Below are 22,500 nucleotides of genomic sequence, written 5' to 3'. Positions count from 1 at the left end.
TAGCAATTTTTAAACTTCTAATGTTTCTTGTTCCTTTTGACTGGGTCGAACGTCTGGAACTGACTTGTTAACGGGAACGGGGTAAGAGAAAAGAATGACATATCCCCTGGATATTATGTTCTGCACCCACTTTTTGGTTATCTTTTGCCAGGTTTCTTGGTGTAGAAATAAATTGTACCCCCCGACTGCCTCCAAAGTTGAGCAATCGGGCACTCCTTCAGGAGCATTGAAAGGGCCCCCCAAAGCAAGATTCTCTGGAGCCCTGATTCTGTGGGCCTCTCCTGCAGTGTGGATGGCATCTTCCATTGTTGTTCCCCCCTCTGTCCCTGGGGGAACTTTCACCCTGTGTGTCTTGGAAAGACCTCTTGTTTTTTCTGAACCACATCTTTCCACTACCCCTCTGACCTTTGGGAAAGGATCTGGTAGGTGTGGAAAAACGTACGCCAACGGTAGACAAGGTTTTGCCCTACTATTCACACCCGGTGGGTGTTTCTTCTACTATAGGCCCAAAAAGAAAAGAGCCATCAAAAGGGGTGTTAACAAAGGAAGACTTGAAGGGCTCCATGAAATCAGAAAGGTACATCTGAGCCTGCCTCCTAAGTGCAATACCTGAACCCGCAGCCCTACTCGTCCCATCTGCTGCATAAGATATGAGCCTCATGGAAGAGTTACAACCAAACTGAGGATGGCGAGCTGAGCACTGACTATCTGCCAAGTAAGTGCGTCACTGAGGGGCATCTTCTTTCCAAATTTGCCACATTTTTTGAAACTGAGCAGTTTCCCTTCCTGTTTTTGTGACATAACAAGCTATCAACAAGTACAAATACAGGAACACACACATAAGCTAGCCAGAAATGTGGAAAAAGTAGAGATCAAGAAAGAAACCTTTTTTTTTTAAGTTGTCCTCTAGCTAAAATGGATGATTAAAGGGATGTAAGTTATGTACTCCCTAACTAAAATGAGCGATAACGGGAGGGAACACTCACACCAAAAAAGAGTGCAGAAAATAGGGTAAGAAACTTCACTATGAACAATAAACTAATGGAAACAACTAACAGTAAAACTAACAATAAAAAACAGAAAATATAAAATTACGAGAATAAAACAGAAAGCACTTAACCCAGAGCTAGCTTTGGAACCTCCTTCGTTGTGCAGCAAACGAGATCTGAGATAGCTAGGTAGTTGCATTATGGGTATGGAAAAATGTCCACGAGCTTAGCTGAAGGCCTCAAGCTTTTGCAATGGCCAAGATGCATCCGATGGATCAGCTCTGACCCACCAGTGGGAATAAAGGTAAGAGTGACATCATCACATTATACATTTTTTTACATCTTTAGGATGTAAAGCTAATGCAACATGGTGACCCGACCGCATCATTTCTTGACATTTTTTTTTAATTAGGGGGAAAAAAGGCTAGGGATTCACAATTAAATTTTATACTATGGATATCACACTAGCCTTTCTTTGTATCCTACCATATTACTGTAATGTAATGCAAGTTTATTTAAGTACTTGTAGCCAAACAGCATTACAATTTAGACAAATACCAGTATACACAAACTACAAAACAAACACTTGGTTCTAAAAACATCACTGATGAAAACAGTAATGTAATACAATCAGTACTGGAAGCTAAAATAAACAAACTGCTTTGTAGAGATCTTGTAAAAACTTGACAGCATGGGGCAAATTCCTCAACCACTGGGAGAAGAGGTTTCAGAGACATGGAAACTGACAACAAAAAGCCAGAATACCATTATTCAAACATACCCAAGGCACCTCCAACAACCTCAAAGAACAGGAGTGTAGGAATCTATCTGGGCTATTGGACACCAAGATCTGAATTATGGGGAACACAAATTATGAACAGCTTGGGAAACTAACATCAAAACTTTAAAAATTATGCCTTGCTGAACCAGCAGCTAGTGCAGACTCTGCAAGACTGAAATAATATGAGTCTAACTAGGTACCTGGGTAACCAAACTGTGAAATTCTGAACCAGCTGCAAACAATCTGTCTCACTAATAGGGAGCCCAGTTTAAAGGGAGTTACAGTAATCAAGTTATGAGGACACCAAAGCATGCATGACCACAGTGAAGCCCTCAGAATGAAGAAGGTTCTTGATGCAACAGATATTATGGAAATGAAAAGATAATTTCACAGTAGAGGGCATCTGGTCCCCAAGTGCCTATCATCAATAATGGCACAGCGATTTTCAGTCATCAGAAATTATATCTTACCACCATTAAATAATGGCTGGACATAAGTTTGAATGAACAGAATTTCTCAGGGTGGCATAAAAAGCCAAAGAAACAGTCTCGGCCATGTTAAGCCATTGATGAATAGTAGTCTGGATGCCTTCCAGGTATTCACCTAAGACATCTGCACTAGATAATTTCAGGTCTTTACTTCAGGAATCCGTAGCAGACAAATTATTCCTGAGGGAAGGAAAGGTAGACCTGAGTATCGTCAGCATAAAATGGAGAACTGACTCACTCAATACATCTACAATTCAATCCATTTTACATAATACAACAACAAAGCAGTCAATGGCAGATAGTGACAAACAATATCTGCTTAGTTAAGTATATTATGGTATGCATTTTAACTGCAGAAGTCTGAAATGTAAAACAAAAACTTCTTGAAGAAATGTTACATAAACACAATTCATTCATTTAAACAATCTTTTGTTAAGTTTTGAGCCTGACTGATTTCACTACAAAGCTGAATGATATGAATGAAAAGTATGAATTGTCATTTTGTTTTTAAAGGCATTTACATTAACAAGTGTTACATATTTTATAAAAAGGCACATTTACTTGTACTCACTTTTCAAATCATAAGACAAAGTGTTACAGTTCAGTCATACCTTTTGAAAGGCACCACAGTGTATCTCACCAATGTTTTCTTCAAATTTTGCAATTATGGTTTTCTTGTCTTCAGCCAGCAAGCAAACATGAATTCCATACACACATCCAAATTCAGCATGTAGACCAGAATACCTTTAACATGAAGAGCATTCATCAGAATATAACAAATTTTCTTTAGAAAGACTGCAAACTACAAATAAACAATACTAAATATCACAAAACTAATGTATATAGTTTCTAGAAAAATGAGAGGTTTCACTCCTTTCCATTTAATGTATTACTAGTGGGCAGGATGCAATAAACCCTACAGGGCTCGATAAAACCGTATGCATGTCATGGCGTGACGAGCACACAACAGTGTCAATTTCTATTTAGAAAGTGGCTCTACACTGTGTGTACAGCCACGCAAACATGGTAAATACAGCGGCTTGCTAATTACAGCATAAGCCGCTGAATTGTATCCTAATCAATCAAACCAAAATGTCAGGGCTATTCAACAAGCTATAAAGCAATCGTGTACACTTACTGTAGGTTTTTGCCTTGAATTCCAAAACCTACTGGAATACAACAAGGTAAACTACACTAAAGAGAAAGAATGTTAGGGGCTGCTGTTGCTCTTCTGCAAGTGTATGTGCACAACAGGCTCAATTCTAGGCTGCTGCTACCGACAGACCTTGGGAAGAAGGAAAAAGGTGTTTACACCCAGTTTAACTCTTCATGGTCTGCATGATGTGAAAACAGTTGAGCACTACAGAGTGGATAAAGACACATTTCATAAACTCAGCAACCTCCGCCATCCTCAAGTGACAGCAAGGGCAAACCGAGAGGAACCAATACTTGTGGAGAACTAGGTATGTGTAAGCACTCAAATTTAAGCTACAGGAACATTATAGAGACAAACAGGGGGCATGCTGGGGGTGTTACAGGCAGCAGCATCTAGAAGCCTACATTAATTCCAGAATGCTATGCTACAGCATGCCAGTGACTATACATATTTTCCCCATGCCCCAAGAGGATACAGCTACAACTATGCAGGATTTCTACTCCATAGCACACTTCCCTGATGTATTGGGTGCCACAGACTGCATACACATTGAGATCAAAGCACCACATGGGGAACAGGGAAGGGTCTACATAAACAGAAAGGGCTTCCACTCCATTAACTGCCAGGTTGTGTGTAACAGTAAGGGAATCCCGGTAGCTACCACGACTTTCATATATGGCACAACTCATAGCTCTACCACAGGTTTTCCAGATGGGGGGTGGGGGTGTGTTCACACAGACCCATAGAGGAATGCTATAATGAGGCATATACTCAAACAAGAAATATCACAGAGCATGTGTTTGGGCTGCTGAAGTCACGGTTTCGGTACCAAGATACGCTGGGGGGATCCAGGATTACATCTCCATGCCTGTGCTAAAATTATTACTGTCTGTACTATCCTACACAACATTATCCTGAGAAAACAGCGGCAACAGGAAGGGGAAGGGGCACACATTCCGCCACCACTGGCTCGGTCACTACAGCCACACACAGATGACTCAGAGGGGGATCCACCAGCCGTTGTGGGTGTAGGTAGACACAGGTGTGCACAATATGCCCTTGCCCTGGCCAAGAGGCAATGGACAGCACACATGCTGGCCACCTAAGGGGTACAACTTTCATCCTATGCACATACATACAGTAAAACTGATGCCAGACAAAGTTCACAACCTTTATTTACCCATGTAATAGCTGTGTACTGCCAGCATCAGGCAGAGTCAGAATTACAACAAGTATGTGTTAAACCTGGAACAGGAAAATACATGGATAAGAACACAAATGTATGGCAGATACTTGCACACTGTTTCTTGAAAACGTACTTAAGCAGATATGTGACAGGACCGACATGTAAAACTATTTCTGCTGTTTATTAGCTAACATGCCTCATGCATCGAAAACACATACAATAGAAAAAGCAGCCCAAAATCTAATTACCCATACATTCGCGCAAGTAGAGCAATAAGCTTCACTGATATATCAATGGTTTCAAGGTAGTAATCACAGCAGTAAAAAGGCTGTAAGAAATCGGTAAAAGTTTCAAAATAGCATCACCAACACATGTACTAAGCACTCAGTTAGCTATGCATCCAGTGCATCAGAAGAAAATACACATGTATCTCTGAATCCAAGATAGAAACAAGGTGTTGGCACAGTTATCATTTGCACAGGGTAGGGTTTTGGGGGGTGGGGGCAGAAGGCCAAGGCTGACACAAAAGCACTCTGTGAGTGAGTGAGTGTGTGTGTGTGTGTGTGTGTGTGTGTGTGTGTGTGTGTGTGTGTGTGTGTGTGTGTGTGTGTGTGAGACAGAAAGACACGTAGACAAAAATGTAGGTAACTATCAAATGGCCACTGAGACAGAATGACCTGCAAGCCTCATGAATGCCTCATGTATCTATTATGTGCGTGTCTGTATGGGCACTTGATGTGAAGTGTGTGTGTGTGTGTGTGTGTGTGTGTGTGTGTGTGTGTGTGTGTCTGCATGAACACAGCCAAACTCTGTGCTAGCTCTACATCCTGACATGTCAGACAGGTGTGAGCTGTGCATGGTAGAGGTACCAGTTCAATATTGTTAGCCCCAACCATGAAAACTAGCTCTGCCAGAAGTTGCACTGGCATGTCCATGCCCATGGTCAGATGTGCTCGTACTACCTGAATGTGAGTGATGTCTGTGGACAAGCTCTCCTCACAACTACACCCAGGTCCACAAACCCAAGGTTTACCATGTCTGGGTGTGGACACCTCAACCACTGATAGAGCAGTGGAAGTAGTGCCACTAAGGGAGTGGGATTGTGCACAGCTAAGTTGGATAACATGGCCATGTTGTGGACCTGTGGACACATGGATGATGTCCCCCTCCCAGCAGACATTCCATCACAGACACTGCCTGTTCCATTGCGTCATTCATCCAATCCACTGAATCTGCCACACGTCAGCGTGTGCCACATCTAGAACCCTAAGCATGTCTTCGGAGGCTGCACTGGAACATGCCTGAGCCTCCATGATGCATTGAGTGGCATGTAACAATACACCAGCATCGGGTGGAGGGTGGACAACAGGCCTCCTCTGAGCACCCATTCCAAACCTCCTGCGTAGCACCTTCCCACACTATGGCCAGAGTCAACCAGCACTGAAGCTGCAATAACCACAATACCATGATCTAAGTATGTCACTCTCAACCTATCCAATACAGTGGCATGGGTATGCAGAGGCATACTGACTGTGTCTGATGGGAATACAGAGGATGTGTGAGTCACAACCTCAGTGTCAAATTCAACCTCTTCATCCCCCATTCCGACTGTGCCTCCACATGGCCATGATCATCATCAGAGCCTATCAACAGTTCCACTGTCAGGATCACCTTTTATAGTAAGCAATAAACACAGGAATGAAATTACTACTACACTAAATTTTAAACCAATACAGATGATAAAAAAGTAACACTGGTCACACAATAAAAGATGGTACAAAAATACAAACACTCATTACACCCTCCTCACACATACATATAATTATATATCTAAATAATGCTTAGTAATAAGCAAATAAACATTTGGTTAACATGCGCAGACGTCTCTACACTTGGATGCACCTGGAAGTAATGAATCAAGGAAAGGATGGCAATTACGCACCATAACGGGACTAACACTGGAGAATAGTGAATACACAACCACCTATATGTCCTGCAAGAAAAAGCTGAAACTGAAACTTGGCTGAGATGTCCAACCACACCCATGTGTATTGAACAACTCTCTATATATCTCTATTAATTATCAATAGGTACAGATGCAAAAAAAAATTTCACAGAAGCAGTAGTCAAATTATATATTTTATTCTACAACCAGATATAAAAATTCCCACATGTATGCTTACCTGGAACCTGCTCCTTGGGCACGCACACATGTCCTTCCAGCCACATCAGCATTCACATCAAGCACATGCTGCAGAGTCTCCAGTGAGTTGTCTGGATCTCTGACAGTGGACAGGAATTCATTTGGTGTCAGTGGTGATTCACTAGCAGGACCTTCCCCGATAGCCAGCTGTTCTCTGCCAAAGTACAGTTATGTACACTTACCATAAATGTAGATGTTAGAGTGTTTTCACTGACTGACTTATGGGATTTCCTCTGCAGGGTGCCCTAAATAGGTTCACAGGTAGGTACTAGGCTATCAGCCCAAGGGCCTACATAAGCCTAGCCAACAAGGTTCCCTGGCTTATGCCACCCAAGAAAGTTATTTTCCTGTGCCACTGTCGAGCAGAGACACAGAAGTGATCCCTGGGGATTTTTCTTGAAGAGTGCTAATGAAGAACTTTGCTTGACATAGATGGGTAGCCTGTTCCAGAGTATGGGAAGTCTCTGGGACAGGAATCTATCCCTCCAGCATGTCCTGTTTATTGTGGTGACAAGGTTTAGGTCCCTAGGGCGTGTGGCTCGGAGGGATCGGGATTTGTTTAGGTGTAGTATGTCCAACAGCTTAGGCAGAGATCACCTCGGAGTAGGCGATATGCCACGGAGTTTTTTTGAGATGGTCAGTGTAGGGCATTTGCTTGAGGCCAGTAATCCTCTTTGTGAGGTACTTCTGTGGCCTTTCCAGCTGCTGCAGTTGTCTTGTGAGGTAGATTCCAAAAGGGGCGTTGTACTCTACAACGGGTCTAATAAGTGTCGAGTACAGGGGAACAATGACCTCTTTTTTCCTGGATGAGAACCCTTTTATGATGAGGTGTGCCACGAAGGAAGACTTCCTGACTACTGTGGCGATGTGACTATCAAAGGAGAGACTACTGTCCTCCTTGGTCCCAAGGTCTCTTATCACATTCGATGTTAGGATGTCCTCATCATTTGGGGACTTGACTATGGTTCCTACTTTGCAGTCATCTGCGAACTTCATTAGCCAGAGGCCTTCTATGTTAGCCTGTACTTCAGAGAAGTAGATACCAAACAGGAGAGGTCCCAGGACTGAACCCTGTGGTACTCCACTTGTCACTGCTTTGAGGTCAGATTTGGAGTCTGAAACATTTACAGTGTGGGTTCTGTCAGTGAGCCAGTTGGCAACCCATCTTGTGATGTAGGTATTTATACCTAGTTTAGTGAGTTTAGCTATAATTCCAGAATGGGGGGATGGTGTTGAAAGCCTTGGCGTGGTCAAGATAGGCTGTGTGAACCACCTTACCCTTATCTACGGCTTTGGTGACTGCCTCAAAGAAGTTGATCAGGTTCAGGAGGCATGATCTTGTCCCCTTTTTCTTACCTGGTCCCTTGCTTAAGATTCATCTTTGGGGCTACTCCTTTCAGGGCAAGAAAACACTGATGATATGGTGTTGGCTGGCTCTCGTTATATTTAACCGTCCCGACATCAGGGTAGGCATCCACCAGCTCAGGGAGGAGGGAGTTTTATACTTTGTTAGTCAGGTCGACCAAGGGCTTCTGAAGTAGGAAATCTCATAAGTCAGGACTGTAACAGTGACGTACAAAGAATACATCTGCAGCTGCCCTCGTCCAGGCTGATGAATCATATCAGTGGCCCAATGCCACAACTGATCATAATTTCTGCTGCGACTTCTGAAGGCAATGACATGGTTTACTAACTGGTTCTAAATCTCTTTTCTTTCAGCAATATCCCCACTTCCTCTCAAAAGTAGAAAGGTTCCATGGAGCCTCACAGCTTGTATATTTTCTCCGTCACTGAAAGGGGGTCTTTGTGGATTTGGCTTGGGTGCCATAATCCTATATGACATAAAACAGGGAAGAATAAAGCAAATAAATATCACATAACTAATGTATTATTTACACAAAATAATCAGTCTGCGTACCCTTATGTTAAAAATAAGCACTTGAAACACACTTTTCATTAGTACACCTGAAAGTCAGTTGGTTGTCTCACCACCCTCTCACATACAAAGGTTGGTACAAGGAATATCACAGAAATAATGTACCTACGTTTCCCACAGAAATATCAGGATGCCTACACATTTTCAACAGAAAAGCACTTGAAACACACTTTTCTTCTTGGACCACAGAATGGTAGGTGGCGCCCCCACCCCAAAACACCAAACCAATGAAGGTTTGTACAAATCAAGGAATACCACAGAAAGTACAGTTGTGTACACTTACCATAAATGTAGATGTTCGAATGTATTCACTGCTGCAGTCATCACATTTGTGTTATCTGCCTGCAGGTAGCCCTCAGCTGGCCTGAATACCAGAGTCTTGGATTCCTGCGCCGGATACTGTCTCTTCTTCCATGATGTCTGTAGTCAGGGATATAAAACATGCAGCCGACGCCATTACATCAGTTTTTCTTGCCCCAGATGTTAGGTGCCCCCATAATGGGAAGCAATTATATTACACCTCCATCAAACAGCAAGTACACCAGAAAACTTAAATATACCAAACAAGAAGGAAAGGTAGAGCCAAGAGAAGTCAGGGGGCTGGAGGGAGGGTAACCAGGAGTGCAACAGTGAATACACTCGAACATCTACATTTATGGTAAGTGTACACAACTATACTATGTTCTTCATGTTTCACTGTTGCAGTCATCACATTTGGGTTGATTCCCAAAGCTAGGGAAGGGAGGAGGAAGTTAGAGAGCATAAGGGTCAGCTATTAAACCCTGCAAAACTGCAGTGGCAAAATCAGCTCTGGATTTAGAAAAAAGAGGCATGTGGTAATGCTTGGTGAAGGTATGTACAGAGCTCCAGGTAGCAGCTTCTAGGATGTCCCTGGTAGGGACTCCTCTGAGAAAGGCTGCAGAGGTAGATGCAGCATCCCTGGTGGAATGTGATCTTATCTCCTGTGGGGTAGGATACAATCTGTTGGCAGGGTACCAGGTGAGACTTCTTTTCGTTTATGGTGTACCCCAGAGAGGTTAGAAGTTTCTTTACAAATGCCAGATGTTGTAGTAGCAAGTCCTGGCTTTCTGCCTGAATCAGACAATCATTCAAGTATGGGTATATTTGAATATTTCTCTGCTTGCAAAATGCAATGGCTGGAGCTAGACACTTTGTGAATACCCTGGGAGCAGTAGATAAGCCAAAGGGAAGTGCAGAGAATGGATAGTCCATGGAGCCTGCCCTGAAGCGTAGGTATTTCCTACAAGATTCATAAGTCTAAGGTAGCCAACCAGGCATCTTTGCCTAGCATAGGAAGCAGGTGTTGAAGTCTTAGTATTTCGAATTTTGGGATTACCAGAAAGGTGTTTAGAATAGAGAGGTCCAGGATAGGATGCCTGAGCTGTCTTTTCTGGGAACCAGGAAATGTCTTGAATAAAAACCTTGTCACTTTTGTTCTGCTGGGACAGGTTGAATAGCCTTGATACTCAGAAGAGAGAGAACTTGCTGTTGGGCCTCCGCCCACTGATTTGGGGGTAGGTCTGGCCAACCGTTTGGGGTCGGTAGGGAGTGGGAGTGGAATCTGTATCCTTGGGAAACTATGTTCAAAACCCATTTGTCCCGGGTAATGGGTTCCCATTTTTTTGTATGCAGGGTGAGCTTTCCTCCTAAGAGAGCAGGCAGTTGAGCAGGACTTGGGAGGGTTAAGGTTAAGTCATTGTGCCATTTTTCCGTAGGGGGGAGGTTTACTGCTCCCTGCTTTGGAAGTGGGAGCCCCCCACTGCTTAGACCTGTGCGCAGTCTGAGACTGTAACCTAGGTGGTCTGCTGTTCATGGGTTTGGACAGAGGGCCTGGAAAAGACTGGAAAGGACCAATTCTTTGAAGGCCAATGTCTACTAAATCTGGGAGGCTGTACTTGTAGGAAATCTTTAACAGTTTGCATAGATTTAGCTTTTTCCTCCATCCTTTTGAGGACTTCTTCTGCTTTGTTGCCAAACAGGTGGTCTTGGTTTAAGGGAGCATCCAGTAATTTAGCCTTAACATGATCTGACAAGTTTTGCTCCTTAAGCCAAGCATGCCTTCTAAGTACAGACCCAGTGACAGCAGCCTTGCAAGATGCTTCTAAAAAATCAAAACCACATTGCAAAGTATGTTCACCAACTTGTTCTGCAGAATGCATTAAATCCTGTAATTCTTTGTGCTCAGCACAGTGAGGAATCAACATAATTTTCTGTTTAAGCAGTCCCATAATATGCTGCTGGTACTTTAACATATGAAACTGGCAATTTAAAGCCCTAATGGCCAAAGTAGCAGAAGTGTATATCTTCTTACCCCATCTGTCTAAGGCTCTAGAATCTCTATCAGAAGGAGTAGGACTTTTGGCAGCAGTGGCCTTAATGCCTTTTGGTCCTTGGGAAATGGTCTCTGGATCTGCAGTAGGATTCTTGAAGAGGAACTTGTGAGAGTCAGGTACTCTGTAATACCAGTCAGGTTTTTTGGGAGCTGGAGGTAAAATGTCTGGGGAAAGGCTACATTCCAAGAAAGCATCACCTACAATGTCCAGAACAGGAGGGACAGCTAAAGGCCTGTGTTGAGGAATAAGTAAGAATTCCCTAAGCCTCTTTTTGGAGTCACAGTAATCCTGGATTTCCCAGCGGAAATGTTTCCAAAGAGTGTGCAAGGTTTCACCAAAAGAAAAATCTGGAGGGGAGGCAGAGGGAATGGAATCCTCTGCATCAGAATCCTCATAGGTAGATAAGGGCAAATCCTGGTAATCAGAAGGAACAGAAATATCAGATTCCTGATCAGAAGAATCAGAAGGAAAATCAGTTCTAGGTCTCTTAGAGGGGGAAGGCTGGCCTCCCCTAATTAAGGTAATAAGGTCTTCAGCCAGTCTAAGCATTTGTTTTTTAGGCATATGGGCCTGAGGATGCAGTTTGGACGTCGGTTTTCTAGGCGTGGTGCGAGTTTTAGGCCTGGATGATGAAGATGGCGTCGTTTTAAAATGCAAGTCTGGAGACCTGAATACCCCCCTCAGAAGCCGGTGCCTGCACAGCGGCTCCAGACCCAAACAAGGCAGAGATATCCGCAGGTTCCATAGTCAAAGAAGCATCTTGCGGCATACAGGACTCTGAATGGATGTCAGTAGAGGCCTGCAAATCTGAAGTAGCGGGTATCAGGGGCTGCAAAAGCGCCTCACTGAGTACCAGCAGACTGGCGACTAGCTTAACGGAAGCATCATCAGCAGTTTTGGACCTATGCGGCCTGTCTCTGTCTCTATCTTTACGTTTTTTTAGGAAGATCGGTAGTCGGATGGCTTAACAAAGCCATTTCGGAGTACTGATACCGAGTACCAAAATAATTTGCTGCAAAAACAGCCCGACGACGAATAGTTCGGGGGTTGAACAAGGCACAAAACCGACAGCGAGGTACATCGTGGTCTGGGCCTAAGCAAGGAATGCAGTACGAATAAAAATCTTTATGAGATATTTGCTTTCCACAGGTAAGACAATTGTTAACTTTTACTGACATCAGTTGGAGCAAGAAAAAAAGATCCCCAACGGGGTACTTATCTTTTTTTGAAGACTTCGGTTCTGAAACTCGAAAACAAAAACTTCAGGAGTCGGCCGACCGGCACTTGCGAACTGCTTCTGCTTCGGGCACCTTACGGCAAGAAAGACTGATGTAATGGCGTCGGCTGCATGTTTTATATCCCTGATGACCTGACGTCATGGAAGAAGAGACAGCATCTGATGCAGGAATTCAAGACGCTGGTATTAAGGCCAGCTAAGGGCTATTCTTGCAGGCAGATAACCCAAATGTGTGATGAATGCAACAGTAAAACACAAAGAACATCTAATGTATATAAGCCTTCTACACAATTATTAGGATGTGTAAACATTTAAAACAGAAAAGTCAATTTATGAATGCCAGTCACTTCTCACTGTGCCCATCACTCCCATGGAGGTTGCCCTGGGCCATCTCAGAAGCATAACACGTGTAAGTGACACGCACATGGCATTTCTCTCCAATAACATAGAATAGTTTAAAAATCAAATTTTAAAAATAACAGTTGTGCTGAAAGTATAACCGGTGTATCTCTGAAATGCAAATGCCTAACAAAATGCCTATGCTAACCGTGAAGTCTAACAAGTGCATACAGATAAAAGTTCAGTTTTCTGTTGAATATACAAATAGATCTGTAACATTTTACAAAATTTAGAATGTACTTGAATAATACAACCATACCTTAGCCAAATTATAAGTCTTCGCTGCAGATAAATCACCTTCAAAGGAATACTAATCTTCTGTTCTGTCCAAATAAATAAGAACTCCTTACTTTCAAGATTCCTATATACACAGTTACCTTTATAGAGAGAAGATTCAGACCTTTGAGCACTGTGGAGATGTAAATGAGATTTCAACTCATTAGAACTGCTGAATACCAAACTCATGACTTTGTGTAGCAAATGTACACATAGTGTAGGCACAACACCATTGTTAGTTGCTAATGGCTTGCAATTGTGAATGTTACAAGAAGGAAAACACAACAGCAATTCAGACAACCTTCAATTCAGTGTGTGTGTCAGTGAAGATACACTTACAAGTGTGGAAATAACTTCAGCAAGCTTTTTAATGAAACAAAACACAACACTTCCATCATCTTTATCAATACAGCAATAGCAAAACTCTCCTGCCTTTGCTGAAAACTGTATTTCATTGTCATGTAATTTTATCACACATTTAAAGGAAAATAATACAAAATGCACTATAGACTGCATGTCTGAGATTGCAGCAAAGATAAGGGAAGAAGGAACACAATACAAAAAGTAGACAGAGCTGCATTCGTGTAAACATATTCATAAATGGCTGTGTGATACTCATTGCACTAAATACATACACGTACAACCAGCTGAGAATGTCCAAGTGTATACCCTGTTAATACTGTAGAGGAAATGTGAATTGCTTGTATGCACATGATTTGATTGCTGTTGCAAAGCTGTGTCTGTGACAAATACAGAACACACTCCAACTGTATTTTGTAATTTCATCAGTCTGATAGTAAAAATCCAGAGCTATGCAACTGTTTTAACATCTGTTTAACTTTAACATTTGCGAAGTGTACAGCTTAACGGAAACACTGTCAAACACAAACATTTAAAAATTAATGTCAGTCATCTTAAAAAGCACAATTGCGCTTCCAGCATTGCTCGGCGATCAGCACCTTGGATGATGAGGACAGCAGAAATTACACCAGTGACCCAACTGTGTGTGTAGCACAAGATGTAAAGACGCTGAGGTACACAACAGATAAGACATGTACACTGTGGTCGAGTCCCATAGTATTTTTTTTTAAATGAGGAACAATCATGAGTATTAACAGAAATAATCTATATTCACTTTTGCCTGTGTTATTTGCATGCTGCTCACCTATACACAAACATGGTTTACTGCTGAAGGAAAAAAAAAGAAACATTGTTACTTATGCTGCCTTCCTTCTTGCAAACAGGCGAAGTGGTGATAAATGGCCATCAGCACTCTAGACAGTACAGAGTGTAAAAAACACACCCGTTGCCTAGCTTTCCCTTTGGCACCAGATATAAGTTTATGGCCAATTTTTAACAAACATAATAATAATAATATAAAGATACGAATATATAACAATAACCAGGTACAGAAGGTTGAGTGAGCAGTAGATCATATAGCAATAACCCACGCCTGGGTGTGGGTAATGCTGGATTTACCCACAGTTGGCGTGGTTTGGTCCCACCAAACAAAGCCAACCGTGGGTAAATCCAGTATTACCCACACCCAGGCATGGGTTATTGCTATTATACAATGACATTATTTAAGAAAAGAAATAATTACTTTTCTTAAATAATGGCATTGTATAATGCCTCTTTACTGCCCTTCCGCAGCTGTCTGGTATTCTGCGGCAGTTCTGATGTACTGCTCATGCCTACGCAGTACATCAGAGCTGTGGGCAAAAGCAACAGTGAACGCAAGATCTCCGCTGCTTTTTTTTACTGTTTCGCTATGTTAAATGGGTTTAACATAGCGAGACAGCTTTAAAATAAGCAACGGAGATCTCCGTTGCTTATTGTAAAGCTGTCTTGCTATGTTAAACCCATTTAACATAGCGAAACAGTAAAAAGCAACGGAGATCTTGCGATCTCCGTTCTTTTTAAAACTGTCTCGCTATGTTAAATGGGTTTAACATAGCGAGACAGCTTTAAAATAAGCAACAGATATCTCCGTTGCTTATTTTAAAGCTGTCTCGCTATGTTAAACCCATTTAATATAGCGAGACAGCTTTAAAAGCAACGGAGATCGCAAGATCTCCGTTGCTTTTTACACACTGTGTCGCTATGTTATAGGAGTTTAACATAGCGAGACAGCTTTAAAAAAAGCAACGGAGATCTCCGTTGCTTTTTTTAAACCTGTGTCGCTATGTTAAACTCTTTTAAAATAGCGAGACAGTGTTTTGTACTAACGGAAAAAGTCCCGGCGACCGGACCTTTTTCCGTTAGTATATTGAGGGATTTACAACGGGCATGCTGGTTGGGCTGGCCAATCAGCGTGCACGTTTTAGGGGAGGAATTGTATAATATCTATTATACCTGTACCTGTTGTAGCATGACAGTTATGGTTCTGTAATTATAAATGTATTTTCAGACCTGGCATGGAATTCATAGTTTACTGACAATCATCTACACACCTCCAATAATACAAATATAGCTCTAAAACAGAATGTATTATGTGGTCTGAATCAGAACTCAGAAATACAAAACCAAAACCAGATATTATCATAAAATAATTAGCAAAGCCCTGAAACTAATAATTACTGTACAATACAGTCTGATAAGGGATGGAGACATCCACCCAAACCCTGGTCCTACCCCTCCCACAAGCTCTGGCTCCCAGCCCATTACCCCTTCTAACATTTGGCCAACTACAAGGACCCCTAACTCTCTCCTGACCTGTTACCTAAATATCAGGAGGATAAACAACAAGGTCCATAATCTCCATGCCCTCTTAGCAGCCTACTCACCTAATGTGCTATGTCTCAAAGAAACCTGGCTAAAACCAGGAACTAAAGACAATGAAGTTATCCCACCAGGGTACAACATACTCAAATTAAGCAGTAGGTCTAGGAAAGGTGGGGGAGTAGTAGTACTCTTTAAAAATACACTAGATGTCACATTAGCCCCACAACAACCTCCCTTGTTCAATAATGCTGAAACTCTCATTATAAGACTACAGCTTAACAAAATGAAATCTATATTAATTGCCTGCGTTTATATCCCCCCATGCAATAATACAAATACCCTAGAGGACTTCCTTCAATGGCTATCCAACATGTACCCCCATGAAACTATGGTGTTAGGAGACTTTACAATTGATTGTAACAACTGTTCCTCTGAATCTCACAACTCATATCCTCACCCACCAGAATAAATAAACCCTACAACAAAGGTAGTATCTTGGACTGGATTCTTATCAAAAATCACCCAGACCTGTACAAAACTGGTACCCTCCCAGATGATATAAGTGACCACTTACATCATCAAGCATAAAGTAGATAACCACCACCAAATTCTCTATAAATCTATTAGAAATAAGAACTTCAACACCACTGATTTTCCGAACAAACTCAAAGCATGCAATTGGGCCATCCTAAAAGACCTTCCACTGGATGATGCTGTAGCCTTTTTTAATTCTAAATTCCTTACCATTCTATATTCCTACGCTCCTGTCCGCACCCTTAGAGCCAAAACTAAAACTGCTCCTGGCTCTCTAAAGTAACCAAAACCAAAATCATAGCAAGAAATAAGGCATGGGACAAATAGTGTACCTCAAAAGACCCACTTGACCATATTAAATTCTGGCAGCTAAGGAATGATACTAAGAAAGCCATATTGTTTGACAAAAAAAAAATTCTATCAACACCTTCAACAAAAACATCAGAACAAACATCAAAAGTTTTGGGCAGGAGTAAACAAACTGCTCCGCCCTGGACAATCCACCACTCCCACCCCATCAGCTTGTAACCTAAAATCTCCAGAGGAAACTGCAAATGTCTTTAACAGTTTCTTCACCAAGATCATCCAATCACTAGCTAGTCAACTGGCTCCCAGTGGCCCCAATCAGAATTCCTCCTCACCACTACCCCACTCTACTTTAACTTCCAGTCTGCATCTACATCAACCATCAGATCTCTAATTAACAAACTAAAACCCACTACCCTAGCAGCTGATCTCCTCCCACCAGAATATCTACAGAAAGTGGCATATGCCACTGCATACCCTATTTCTATTATTATAAACCGAACCTTGTCCAAAGCCACCATCCCCTCTATCTGGAAGGTTTCCCACGTTATTTCTCTACATAAAGGAGGGAACTCTTTAGACCTCTCAAACTACAAACCAATAGCCACACTATCACCACTGGCCAAAATAATGGAAAAATGCGTCCATAACCAATTAATGCACTATCTCACCCAGAATACTCTAATGGCCAACTTTCAGCATGGCTTTAGGCCAAACCACAGCACCACCTCAGCCCTCCTATCCTTCTCTAACTCCATTAACCTCAACCGAAACAATAACAAACTTACCTCAGCTCTTTTCCTAAATCTCTTTAAGGCCCTTGATATGGTCAACCACCAACTACTTATCCATACCCTGAAGAAACTGTCACTAAATAACTGCGCAATTAAATGGTTACAATCTTATCTGTCTGACAGACAACAACCAGTATTACGGCAGAATACACTATCCACATGTCTACCCATCACATTAGGTGTTCCCCAAGGCGCCATACTAGGACCACTTCCCTTCTCAGTCTTTATCAATGACCTACCCACAATCACTCCCAAGGCCACCTACATCCAATACGCAGATGACTCCACTTTAATCTGTGCAGCCTCCTCCTCAACTGAGCTGATGACTCAAACCCAGAATACTGTCAATGATGTTGAAAAATGGTTCGCAAACCATCAGCTTATTTTAAACCCCAACAAAACTAAACGGCTATTTTTTCCCCCATCAGTACGTCCTCTTCACCATTCTTTACCAAAAGATCCAATAATGGCACACATATCCCCAGATGTTCACACCAAACTCCTATCGGTCACAGTCGATAATACCCTAAAATATGATACCCATGTCAATCAAACCATCAACACTGTCAACAAAAAACTGCACTCCCTCTATAGGATCAAACCTTTCCTCACTCCATTTGCAAGAACTTCTATCGCTCGCTCCCACTTACTGTCTACCCTTCTCTATGCCTCCCCCTTTTTCACTAACTTGAATAAAACCACTCTTAGCAAACTTGCAAGCTGTTGCAACCATATTGCTAGATTTGCTACAAGTACAACCTTTTGGAACCACCACTGTATCAACTTAACTCAACTAGGTTGACCTGAATGGCCTAGTCTTCTCCAATGCAACCAACTTATAATAGCCCACAAAGTTCTAAACCACCCCGATAAGACACCAGCACTAAACAAGATCATTAATTCCTACAGCAACCTGAGGTCACTGCGCTCTGCTGACAAACTGTTGGTTCAAACAACCAAAAGCATAAATGTGGCTGGTGACTCTCTATTTGTCAACTCTGTAGGCAAAACTTGGAACTCTCTACCTGAACTTACTCTCCAGTCTTCCCTAACCCAGTTCAAAAAAAGCCTCAAACTACACTTTAAAATGCACTGGCAATGTCCCTGTTCAAAACCTGACTAACACCCACCCCCTGGGATTGAATATGTTGCCTAATTAAATCTGTCATTTGACTCTAAAATGTATATGATTTTGCTTTGTGGCACATCTAGAGCTCGTTAAGGGATAACGTTCTTATATGTGTGAAACTCTCAGTTGCCTACCATATTCTATAAATGTTTGTAACCTTACTGAAGACTGTAAACTATGTTAATTTGTAAATGTTACTAATGTAATGTAATCTACTAACTTGGAGCTTTTCTCCCCGGGCCTCCGCTGAAAATGGACATATATCCAGTCGGACCATCCCAGTAAACAAACGTAAAATAAAATAAAATAAATACTCTTGAAAGTAATACAAATATATGCATTTCCAGTACATTGTCACACATTACTCCTGCATCACACCTGAAGATGTATACACCAGGACCTTGTCATTACACATACATACATGGTTAATTGAAGTATAGCACCCACTCACTCTTTAAGGTGTACATAATTTACCAACGTAGTCAGTGACAATGAGGAAAGAACACCTGTATGGAAATATATGTATTCTGTTTCACACAGGTTTGAATAATACATTGTACAAATTATTTTTTCAGTATATAAGGTTCATGAAACCTGTCAAGTCACACAACTGATCCCCCCCAAATTCAGGTCTTGAAAGACATGCCATTTAACATACCAGTGTTGACTACTGGACTGTTGTCAGGTGTAGTAGTACACATAGGATCAAAGATTAGTTCTAGGCTGACTGCTCTTGTGGGCCATTTTAAACCTAGCCAGTTACCCCATGTGAGAATCAAACCCTGTGCCTTGTGTTTGTAAGGTAAGCATCTTAAACATTATGCCAGCAACCCACCACTTAAGCCAATCTCCCAACCAACAATAAATTAATGCCAACTGTCGCATTATCCTTACTATTTCATAAAATGCCTTCCTCTCTGCTTGGCAATGTTGCTCTCTGCTTGACAATTGCAAACATGGTTGGCATAGTTATACAGGTTTGCGCACTGGCCGTAAAACACAATACCACAAAATGGAAAGGATAAGGCGTATGGTGAGTTGCATGAATGATTTAACACTAAGGAGGGAGAAAAGGACCTGTACCAATTGGTTAGACAGAGTGACCGAGCTGGGAAATATGTGCAGCAGGTTACAGTGATAAAGGATAATGAGGGAAACGTACTCACAAGCGAGGAGTGTGTGTTGAGCAGATGGAAAGAGTACTTTGAGGGGGCTGATGAATGAAGAAAATTAGAGAGAGAGAAGGTTGAATGATGTGGGATTAGAGAATCAGTAAGTGCAATGGATTAGCAAGGAGGAAGTAAGGACAGCCATAAAGAGGATGAAGAATGGAAAGCCTGCTAGTCCAGATGACACACCTGTGGAAACATGAAGGTGTTTAGGAGAGATAGCAGTGAGGTTTTTAACCAGACTGTTTAATGAAATCTTGGAAAGTGACAGGATGCCTGAGGAGTGGAGAAAAAGTGTACAGGTACATATTTTTAAGAATAAGGGTGATATGCAGAGATGTACCAACTACAGAGGGATACAAATGATCAGCCACACCATGAAGTTATGGGAGAGAGCAGTGGAAGCTAAGTTAAGAAGGGAAGAAGAATTAGTGAGCAGCAGTATGGTTTCATGCCAGGAAAGAGCACTACAGATGCAGTGTTTGCTCGGAGGGTATTGATGGAGAAGAACAGATGTCAGAAGGAGATGAACTGTGTCTTTGTGGACTTAGAGAAAGCATATGAAAGGGTCCCTAGACAGGAGTTGTGGTATGCATGAGGAAGTCGGGAGTGGCACAGAAGTATGTAAGACTGGCACAGGATATGTTTGAGGACAGTGTGACACTGGAGAGGTCTGCGGTAGGAGTGACAGATGTGTTCAAGGTGGAGGTGGGATTCCATCAAGGAACAGCTCTGAGCCCTTTCTTATTTCCAGTGGTTATGGACAGGTTGACACATGAGATCAGACAGGAGTCCCAGTGGACTATGATGTTTGCAGATGACATTGTGTTTTGTACTGAGTCTAGGGAACAGGCTGAGGAAACCCTGGAGAGGTGGAGATATGCTCTAGAGAGGAGAGGAATGAAGGTCAGCAGGACTAAGACAGAATATGTGTGCGTTAATGAGACGGAGGACACAGGAATGGTGAGGATGCAGGGAGTAGAGTTGGCACAGGTGGATGAGTTTAAATACTTGGGACCAGCAGTTCAGAGTAATGGTGAGTAAGGAAGAGAGGTGAAGAAGAGAGTGCAGGCAGGGTGGAAAAGTGTCAGGATTGATTTTTGTCAGACAGGTACCAATAAGGTGAAAGGGAAGGTCTACAAGATGGCATTGATACCAGCTGTGTTATATGGGCTGGAGACCATGCCATTGATGAAAAGACAGGAGTCAGATCTGGAGGTGGCAGACTTAAAGATGTTAAGATTTGCATGGGTGTGGCAAGAATGGACAGGATTAGAAATGAGTACATTAGAGGGTCAGCTCAGGTTGGATGGTTTGGAGACAAAGATAGACAGGCAAGACTGCTTTGGTTTGGACATGTGCTGAGGAGGGATGTTGGGTATATTGGGACAAGGATGCTAAGGATGGAGTTGCCAGGTAAGGGGAAAAGAGGAAGGTCTAAGTTAAGGTTTATGGATGTAGTGAGAGAGGGCATGCAGATAGTTGGTGTGACACAGCAAGATGCAGAGGACAGGAAGAAATGGAAATAGATGATCTGCTGTGCCGACCCCTAATGGCAGCAGCAGAAAAAGAAGGCAGGAAAATACTTAATGTTGTTGGAGGACCTGACAGATATAGCAGGGGCTAGAAAGGTTGGTGCCAATTCAGGGCTAAAAGGTAGAGTGTGGAGGAGTTAGAAATATTTAGTGCACTCCTTGTAAAGCACTAACAGCCTTAGGCTGCTGCAGGGAGACAATACCACGGTCTCAGTATAAGGCTGATGCTTGGAACAGTCTGGTCAAGCGCATCTCCAGTGCGACTGGAATACCATACATGGAGGAGCAATGCAGGCACCATTATAGTGACCTAAAATGAGGCAAGTACCCACAATTCAACCAGTGGCTGGATGAGGTTAAGACTGCTGACATCCCACAATTGTGTTAGTATACAAATAAAGCAACTTTAAATGATAAGGAAAGCCATAGTTCGCCAAGACTGGTATGTATAATGCTTTCATGTCTCTTTTTCACTCCTTCTTTATTTTACAGCTGCTCAGCAAATTTCACAGAACAGGGAGGCACATTCTGACACATTAGAAAGACTCAGAGAGGCAAGGGGTATGTATGCAGAAAAAATGAACACAACTGTACTAAAATGATTGCTCTTTCATACATTACTAACAACTAAAGCATGCAGATCTTAACTGTGAAAGGAAACATGCATGTGTTCTTTTGTAGCTCTTGGTAATTATATTTGGGAAGTGTAATAGTATATTCAGATTTGGTGGGTTGAATTCCCACAAGTAGCAAATACATTCTAATTACAAAAATATAATTTTTTTATTTTAATTCCAATAAAAGTAGCTTTAATGGCATGTTGTTAACTAAATCTGTACTATATTTAAAAGCATACATGCAATATCTATAAACTGCAAGTATTACTTCTTACAATTCAGTCCTATTTTGGATTTGGAAAGCTGTAGAGCTAATATAATAATATTTATTGTAATAAAGAATTGATGTGACATACAATGGTTCTAATTACCTGTTTTCGTTTTTTGTCTCACTCCACCCCTTTCTCTCTCTGTGTGTGTGTATATATATATATATATATATATATATATATATATATATATATATATATATATATATTTACACACACACACACATTATATATAAATATATATATATATATATATATATAAAATATAAAATTATTTATATACATATATATAATTATATATATATATATATATATATATATATATATATATATATATATATATATATATATATATATATATATATATATACACACACACACATATACAGTGGATATAAAAAGTGTACACACCCCTGTT

At 41.6% G+C, this 22,500-nt stretch overlaps 1 protein-coding gene across 1 annotated transcript in view; it reads right to left on the bottom strand.

Moving 5' to 3' along the window:
• The window catches only part of LOC122794063 (F-box only protein 2-like), a 1,235,408-nt gene that overhangs the window by 417,404 nt on the left and 795,504 nt on the right, over nucleotides 1-22,500 (bottom strand). The window contains exon 4 of the mRNA XM_044062201.1: nucleotides 2,870-3,002. Coding sequence (XP_043918136.1) covers nucleotides 2,870-3,002 — 133 coding nt within the window. The remainder of the gene's footprint in view (nucleotides 1-2,869; nucleotides 3,003-22,500) is intronic.

Source organism: Protopterus annectens, chromosome 1.part0, assembly GCF_019279795.1.
Source record: "Protopterus annectens isolate FY-2018-M chromosome 1.part0, PAN1.0, whole genome shotgun sequence".
Taxonomy (NCBI): domain Eukaryota; kingdom Metazoa; phylum Chordata; order Ceratodontiformes; family Protopteridae; genus Protopterus; species Protopterus annectens.
Note: the sequence above shows the minus strand (reverse complement) of the source record. Positions and strands in the feature narration are given on the sequence as shown.